Below are 8700 nucleotides of genomic sequence, written 5' to 3'. Positions count from 1 at the left end.
AAAAAAAAAAATGGCTAAAAAATTTCATTTTACATGAGGCTCCCCCCTTAAAGTTATTTATTTTATCTCTATTTTTTATAGGAAGTTATCAAGGTATTCCAGATTTTATGGGACCTTCTCAAGGATCGCCTGTTCGTCACGTACGCTATCCGAATCCAGGAACTAATTACAATCCGATGTCACCTACAAATCAAGGAGTTTATATGTATGGACAACCAGCTATGAGCCAATATCCTATGCAGGGTTATAACATGCCACCGATGAGTACTCTGCCAGTGCATATGATGCCATCACTTTCTAATCCGGAACAACAACCACCGGATCCATCCATCCAAGGACAGGAGAATATAAGTCATGTATCTATATCAGGTCCAGGAATAGTAAGTCTGTAAACTTTTAAATGTGTTTGCCTTTTCTATTGATAAAAAAAAAGTCTGGCCTATTTTCACAATATATGATTACCCAAAGATTAAAGGTTACCAAGAGATTCATCAATGAATTAAATTCATCTATGAATTTCTTAGTAACCTTTAACCTTTAGATAATATATTGTAAAAACCACGGGCTTTAGAATACTTTTTTTTGCAGATACTGCCTCAAATGACACCATCTATTCAACAGTTTCAGCCACCGAACAATCATCAAATAGAATCTCCGCAAGGCCCGACGATACATATGTCATCGGGACAAATTTCAGCAGGCAGACATATATCACCTCAACAAGGCGCCTCGTCTCAAATGCCACAGCAGGTTGCTCCTCTGACTCAAATCAGGCTGCCTCCAATACCTCAAGGACACATGGGCCCTTCATCAGGTCCGATAGCTTCGGGGAGTCATGTACCTACTGGTGTCATAGTTGGTCTGTCATCGCAAATAGGATCACAATCATCTACCTTATCTGGTACCCAAGGAGCTTCAATACCAACGCATGTTTCCAATACTGCTATATCATCCCAATCTTCAGGTGTTATTCAAGTGCCGTCTGCCGGAGCTAACAACGGACCTGTTCCTGCAGCGAGTCAAACCTTACCTGGTTCTCAAACGCCTAATGTACCAACAATGCAAGGAATGGCTCAAATTCCTGCTGTGAAATAAATTTCATTTCAACCTGCTCCTCCAATCGCAACTACAACTAACGAAACTCCTCAAGATGCAGAAGAAACAAAACCTAGAACAGCAGAGCTAATTTCTTTCGATTAAATTAAATTGAATATTATGTACAATATACTTAAAGGCAGAAAAAATTTCTTTTTAAATTAGAACATTATAAAGAACATTATTATTAAATATTAAGATAACATTTGCTTATTTTAACAAATAAAAAATTTTACCTCTGGTAATAAAGTTATAATTTTATATTTGTTGATTACTGACATAATAGCAAAATGTTTTTAGAAATATCAGAATAAAATACGAATATATATTTAAAGAAATATTATATCATTAGAAAGTTAGAAAATATGAATTCGCTGCAGATTAGTTTTATATAATACATATTGTGCATTTTATGATATCAAAAACTGTTTCATACTACATTATTCTTTGAAAAAAAAAAAATTTGTTTATAACAAACATGTAACTATGCATGTACAGGATATACTCCTACATAAATGCAAAATAAAAATACAATTTCTAATATAAATTATTATAGTTTACTTAGTCTATATTTCTGTATTCAATTTTTAAGTATTGAACTTTTTATGTTTTACAGTCAAAAGGTTAATTTTTTGGGAATTTATTTAAAATATAAATGATTAAACAATAATAAACGATTTATTAGGATCATATAATGTGAATACACAATAAGAAGCAATTCAACCTACACCGGTTGAAGCTGGATCTTGAGTGTCTTAAATAATTTCATATGAATTTATATATTACACATTTGTAGTATCTTGAATTGCGCTCGCACGGAATGTTAAGAGACTTGGATTCGACTCCCAACCGAGGTAATATTTTTTGCAATAAATTTATTTACAGATTTTCAATACATTAAGATCTTAAAATGATGCAACTGAGCAGGATATTATAAAATTGCTAATCAATTTAATTTGTGATATTATTATATGGTGGTTCAGTTGCATTTCTAAGTCCGGAAAATCAATTTGGTGTGCAATTCGAGACTACAAACGTGGTATATAAATTCACGTGAAATTATTTAAAGCACTTCAGATAGACTTCGACCGGTATAGGCTTTGCTTCTTACTTATAAATGATTAATATCATCTAAAGAACCTTATATAACTTTCTTTACTCTTCAATTTATATAGAAAAACTGTAATCTTCTTAAAATAGGGATACATATACATATATGAAATAATTACGAGAATTGTTGCACGATTTCTTTACCATTAAAGTGATAGTTATATGGAATAGTGATGTGTAGCGCGAATGAATTTTAGTTAAATTAAGATGTAAGAGATGTCTATATAAATAAGGACAATCTCAGTGATTTCTAACACAAAGAAAAGTGCGACAATATTAGCTTCCACCTCATTATTTTTTTCTGTGTTAGTCATAAGAGCTTTCATTGAAAAGAGCGTTCATTGATATTATTATCACATATTTGATAAAAGTATCATAAAAATTACAATTTTACTCGTTATGAGATAAAATTCATAAACACTAAATTTTTGTTATTAATTTAGTCAAGAAGCTTTTTTTACTAAGTCAGAAGTATAGCATATACACATTTTCATTCATCCTCTTAAGATTTTTTTAAAGATACGTTTAGTTTGAATTATTAGTTTGCCTAGTTTCAATCACACAGTTTCCACTTGACCTTTTCTACGTGGTTTTGATTCTTGCCTTTGCGGAGATGTGAAAGACGTTTCTTCAGAATGTTTCCTAATTACACACAAGGATTCATTATTCGAGCAAGCACCTTGACTGTCCCTTCTTTCTGGACATGTGTGCGTTACATTTAGTCCATTAGACGTAAGAGAAGCTTTCCGAGTACACATATCCTCTAGAGGAATCTCTTCGCTCCGTGGTCTTGGCATCTTAGGTGAACCATCTCTAGATCGCAAACTATTTTCATGAATCTTCTCATTTGAACTTAAATCATCGCGTTTGGGACTCGGCGATAGCATCGGCTTAATATTATCTCTACGCATTTGTGCCGCAAATCCAGGAACTTTATTTACCGTAAACATCGGCCTTGCTTGATCTCTCTGCAGTCTCTGACCACGTCCGATTATACCTGAAAGAATTAAATCGATCATTTACGAAGATTCTGCTGATTAATTCTAGTTTTAAACTTACGTTCATGTCGCAAACTACGCAAAGCATAATTGGGTGGCGTTGAACAATGAGATATACTCGTTGGAATATCCAACAATCTTGCAATCTGATTCATCTTCTTTTGTCTTGCTTTTATTCGTCCTTTTGTCAACCTAAATTATTGTTTGATCGATTTAATTAATTGAAATGATAATACGACTTTGACGTTTGCTACAAGACTAACCTTTGTTTAGCTGCCATACATCGGATATGATCATCAAAAATAAATTTAGCCGACAGCAACGGTATACGATTGCCCGTGCTGTTGCTTAATGGTTTGTAAATTGTCAGGTACAAACATCTTGAATCGTCCTTGTCGCCGGCCACATCAATGTCTTGTAAAAAACCAACTAACTTTGCAACACCCCATCCAAGTTTACTGATATCAGGTTCCACAAGAATTAATTGTACAACATCAATAACTAAGAAACGGCGAATTTTCTGACCATCTTTCCACACGACAGTGCATGCAATCAAATCACTGTTATCTGTAAACAAAATTATAAATAACAAATTTTATGTTGTTTATCTAATTTTACTTATAACCATGATCAATGAATAAAAAATATTGTATATCAAATATTGCAACAAGTTAACTCTGTCACTTTTTTAATAATTAACGATGTGGTTAAGATAGATAACTCTTACTTAGATCAAGAACGTTGTTAACTTGTACGCAATTAGCTGGATTAGTTAGTGGTAATTGTGTTTCTATTTCCATATTGAGTATCAGAGATAATTCTCTTATCAAAAAGAAAACTCTTATCGCACGACGTGCCCTTTCCACCTGCACAATTATTCATGATTTTATTCTCTTATATAATATATGTGATTTTTCTGCAGCTTTCATCTAAAAATATATTTCTTTGTGTTTGTTCCTACCTCACCACATGGTAACCTTTTACTAAATTCAATTCCAGTCATAGGTGTGCCTGTAGGTGGCAACAAAATATTGCTATCCATCATTAACCATTCGACATTTAACGGTCGTTTTTGTATTTCGCTGTATTCATCCTCAAACATGTCCAAAAAAATGTCTTCACTCTAAACAAAATTAATATAGAATATTTTTAACAGAATGCATTTGTAAGTCAAGGGGCAAACAAAACTTCCGCTTAGTACAATTTCAATCATTTACACACCTTGTAGAAATTTTTGAGCAGAGATGTGCTTTGTTCTTTCGCTGCTTCAATGACTGCTAGATGCGATTCTCGTAATAGACATTGTCCTTCAGATACTGTCAGTTGTGTTAATAGCTTGATAGTTAATTCTAACGTAACAAGCCTTACTTTAGAATCTAAAAAAGAATTAATTTTCTTATAAAACTTGAAAATTTTGTGGTATATGCAAATATTAAATTCACATAAATTATAATGAAATTATCGCTACAACTCACTTGTTTGACAACTCAAAGTTATAATATGAATCAATCTATCCATGAGTAAATCATTATAGGAATTTTTCGTCGACGTATTATTATGAAATGGAGATAAGATTATATCCAGAATTTTATGACTTATACCCTAAACAACACAATTGACTTATTATTATAAAAAAAAAAAAACATTTATGAATAAAACAGGTCCGTATCAGAATTTATAATTACCTGGTTATTAGCTAATGCATATAATAAGCAAAGCGCGAATAATGCAGCATAATCATTTTCTGTACATAATAAGGAATTGGTTATTGTTTCTAGAAATGGTTTTTTTGTTAAAGATTCAAATACGTTATTTTGACTTTGATGAGGTAAAGGGCTCTCCAATGCTAAGCGTTGTTCTTTTTCTTCATCCGTTACATTCAATTCATGCTTAATTTCCTCTAAATCCTCTTCACTTGAAATGCTTGTATTTAATGATGTATTTGTAAGAACAGGAGTATTTATAGGGGTTGAAGCATCATCAAAAGACGTGCTTGGGTGATGAAATTCTTGCAATTCGTCAATTGCATTTTTAACTACTTCTTTTATATTTCTTATACTGCTTTCCCGGGCTTGCAATTCTTTAGATGTTGAGCGTATTTCATTTAAAATTTCCCAAGATTTTTTCAATGTTTCTTTCGGAAGTGAGAAGGTAACAGATTTATTCGATATATCTCCAAATTTTTCGAGAACACTATTTGTTCCAATTTGAATCGTCTCTAAATCGGACATGAGCATTACAATCGCTAACGTATGTACAAGAGGTTCATGTGATACTATCAAAAAGACTTGAGAAAGTAGAAAAAGCGCTACCACAACACTGACGTGTTTTCTTTCATCCTAAAAATTTAAATTAATTATTGCTATAAAGAAATATTATCTCCTTATAACACAAAAATAAGCTCATTAACTTTTAATAATATTTTTAAATACTCGCGTGAAGAGGTTAAAACATTAAATATCTCGAAATAAGAAAAATAAATTCATACTGCTTAAAAAAATAAGTTCATACATTAATTACTTACTTTTATAATAAAAGAGATAAAAATTTGATTTTTACCTGAGTTTGGCACGTATTTTTGTATTTCATTAGAGAATAGACATACAATGGGACTAACAGTTTATGTAATAAATGTTCTGATAGAACTTTATTCAAGTCTGGTATATTCAAACATAAAATATCATTTAGATAATGAAGATGATCTAAATGTTCGGCAACCAAATCTGACAATCTATTTTGACTTTGATGACTAAAAAGAAGCATGTATTATTGTTATTATTACTATTATTGTGGGGTTTAATTTAAATAAGATTTGTCAGAATAACTATTAGATTAATTTATAGAAAGATAGAGATTTTGAAACTGGTATACCGAAGAAACAAGTCGGTAGTTAAAAGTGGAAGAAATAAACTGACACCAAAATCTAATTAAATTGGTCCTAAATATTTTGTTTAAGTTGTTCATTATAATACAATATAAGAATAAAAAAATAAGAAAAAGGAATCAAATTATTAAATGTTATATTCATATCTTATAAATTGTACTTAGGGCTGAAATGTGTAGATGCCATTATTCTGCTACTGTGCATCTTTAGAAATATAATATCTTGTTTAATTTCATCGAAAATTGAAATTTAATTTTATTAATAATCTACTTTAAAACCTTCTATGTGTGTGTGTGTGTGTGTGTGTGTGTGTGTGTGATGTCAAGATGTTGGACAAAGAATTAGCAAATCATATTAAAATAATACAATCACATGATTAATGTAATTGGTCAATTTTTCTCCGTTTGAGAATTGGGAATGATTTCGTAGACTCAAGGCTTAATATAATTAAATCTTAAAAGCGAGATTATGTATTGTTGGAGAGTGTATGTATATACAAGAACGTTGAATGAAACAAAGACGTTCAGACATAGAGCTTGGTGTCAGAGTTTAATTACAATCAATATCAATTAAACTTCTTTCGCTTTTAACTACCGACTTATTTTTTCGATGTACCGGCTTCAAGATCTCTACTTTTCTATGTTATTATTATTCCTTAATATACATGATCGTGTCATCTCTTTTCTTTGAAATACTAAGAACATCTAATCCTAATTATAATGATGTTTATTCTCCTTTCCGTAAAAAAAAAGTTTAGCATCTAGAAAATAGATTTAATGCATTGCCAGCCTCCATTCGTGCACATCCTTCGACAAGAGCACCTCTGAAGTTCATTTTGAAGTTTCAATTTTTTTGTTGTGAAATTCTATTATTTCTTTATTTTCAACTTTCTAATTCTCTTATATTGCAGGAATTTCATTATGAAAAAAAATTAATTTAAATAATTTTGTGCTAAAATGCTGCTGTAATATTTGTGTCAAATGTTAAATAATAAGTAAAATGTTTCTTCTAATTACTAGTTGTAAGTTTTAGTAACACAATCTTGTAATATCAATAATAAAACGAATTGTTGGAAATGTAAATGCAATGTATATCCAAGGTATATTACAATTAATAACCTATTTATGTATATTAAAAAATTATCATTTTCAAATTACTGAATAGCACTTTTTGTATAGTTAATACTTGAACTTTTGCTTATTTTGTAATTTAGAATTTTAAAGTATAAAATATTTTTCCTTAAATCACTTGTATTTCAAAATTTTAAATTTTAATATGAAAGTGCGTTTCTCTCTTTTTGCCAATTGTAATTAATTATAACATTTATATATATATAATTTCTTTAATACACACTTTACACACTAACTTTATGAATACTTTCTAAAGATGTTAAAGTATATATAAAAATCATTCAATATAATAAAGTTTTATATACTTGTAAGAGTGATGAGAGAAAAGTAATTCTAAATTCATTGTGTATAGAAGAGAATCAGAAAATCATGTATATTAAAGGTTGTTATTATTACTAGAATAATAGAAATTGTAACAGAAAAATGTTTCAATATCGATACTTACTCGGCATCATTTCGGACACAGGTGTCTAATTCTATAATATGGTCACCAATAAACCATACGAGATTACTGAAATATGGCGCAGCAGTGCGATCTCTTATGAAAGCTAACATAGATGCATCCTCAACACGATACACATTTAGAGTCAAAGTTCTTACAGCTATGCGCACCATACCTTCTGAATGATTAAAAAATTTGATTGCTTCTGTGTACAGTGGGAAATCATTGGTATGCTAATGACAAAAAAAGACTTGCTATAATAATTTTGTCAGTGACAAAATCAGTGGACAATTCCAACATAGACATGTCTGCATATATCTTATTATATATTACTGTACTATTTATACAATCAATGAACACAAGTTACGAATAACTAAAAAATGAGCACAGAATATCATTATGCGTGTACCTCGTTTACCTCATTATAGAAGAAATGTATTGTATGTGCGTTCAACTTCAAACTCAATGTTTTCAGGAAACTAATATAATATGCCATTACTTCTTCATCGCTAAAGTCAAATTTGTGTACTATTATACTATTTACATGATTGTTACTTAATAGATAATCTGAAAACAATAAATTTTAACAAATTGTTTAGGAATCACTTAGAGGAAAGGCCCCCCCCCCCCATTATGAGATACCGAGCTCATTTTGAATAAATGCTAGAAGTCTATAGGCAGAATTTAAAAAAAATAATAAGTCATTTTGAAGGGAATTTAATAAACTTTAAGATAATGTTATATAAAATTTAATTCAAATTCCATTTTTTTTTAAATTAAAGAAATGTAAAAGTGAGCAAATCGCAAAGCTAAAAAATTGTGCTCCTAATATGACATGCCCCGAGAAATCTCGATAATAAAACGCAAAGTATATCAGTATTGCAATTAAAAAACTTTATTTAATGTTCCTAAAATACAAATAAACACAGCCAGCGTGCGCGCGAAAAATGACTATACGATAGATTATACTCAGAATTCATTTTCAGGTAGTTGAAATCAAGCATCACAGATGTAGGCATTCAACGTTCTTTCCGGTTGTCT

The 8700-nt window shown here is 30.4% G+C and overlaps 2 protein-coding genes across 6 annotated transcripts in view; one reads left to right on the top strand and one right to left on the bottom strand.

Annotated features, from left to right (window-relative positions):
- The window catches only part of LOC108752115 (hepatocyte growth factor-regulated tyrosine kinase substrate-like), an 8560-nt gene extending 7303 nt beyond the window's left edge, over nt 1-1257 (top strand). The window contains exons 10-12 of one of the 4 annotated variants that reach the window (XM_018492745.1): nt 82-380; nt 589-901; nt 965-1257. In XM_018492745.1, the coding sequence (XP_018348247.1) occupies nt 82-380; nt 589-901; nt 965-1095 (743 nt within the window). In that variant the 3' untranslated portion in view covers nt 1096-1257. Of the gene's footprint in view, nt 1-81; nt 381-588 lie in introns of all 4 variants that reach the window. The other 3 variants (XM_018492744.1, XM_018492743.1, XM_018492742.1) reach the window with 3 other exon arrangements.
- A 1389-nt stretch (nt 1258-2646) lies between these two features.
- The window catches only part of LOC108752114 (protein CLEC16A), a 7661-nt gene continuing 1607 nt past the window's right edge, over nt 2647-8700 (bottom strand). Inside the window, exons 4-14 of one of the 2 annotated variants that reach the window (XM_018492740.1) lie at nt 8069-8226; nt 7663-7892; nt 5763-5952; nt 4889-5542; nt 4679-4805; nt 4425-4579; nt 4165-4326; nt 3931-4069; nt 3467-3770; nt 3265-3395; nt 2647-3202 (exon numbers count right to left, since the gene is read on the bottom strand). In XM_018492740.1, the coding sequence (XP_018348242.1) occupies nt 2763-3202; nt 3265-3395; nt 3467-3770; nt 3931-4069; nt 4165-4326; nt 4425-4579; nt 4679-4805; nt 4889-5542; nt 5763-5952; nt 7663-7892; nt 8069-8226 (2690 nt within the window). In that variant the 3' untranslated portion in view covers nt 2647-2762. The remainder of the gene's footprint in view (nt 3203-3264; nt 3396-3466; nt 3771-3930; nt 4070-4164; nt 4327-4424; nt 4580-4678; nt 4806-4888; nt 5543-5762; nt 5953-7662; nt 7893-8068; nt 8227-8700) is intronic. The other variant, XM_018492741.1, reaches the window with a different exon arrangement.

The sequence above is a fragment of the Trachymyrmex septentrionalis genome, unplaced genomic scaffold (assembly GCF_001594115.1).
Source record: "Trachymyrmex septentrionalis isolate Tsep2-gDNA-1 unplaced genomic scaffold, Tsep1.0 scaffold54, whole genome shotgun sequence".
Classification (NCBI taxonomy): domain Eukaryota; kingdom Metazoa; phylum Arthropoda; class Insecta; order Hymenoptera; family Formicidae; genus Trachymyrmex; species Trachymyrmex septentrionalis.
Note: the sequence above shows the minus strand (reverse complement) of the source record. Positions and strands in the feature narration are given on the sequence as shown.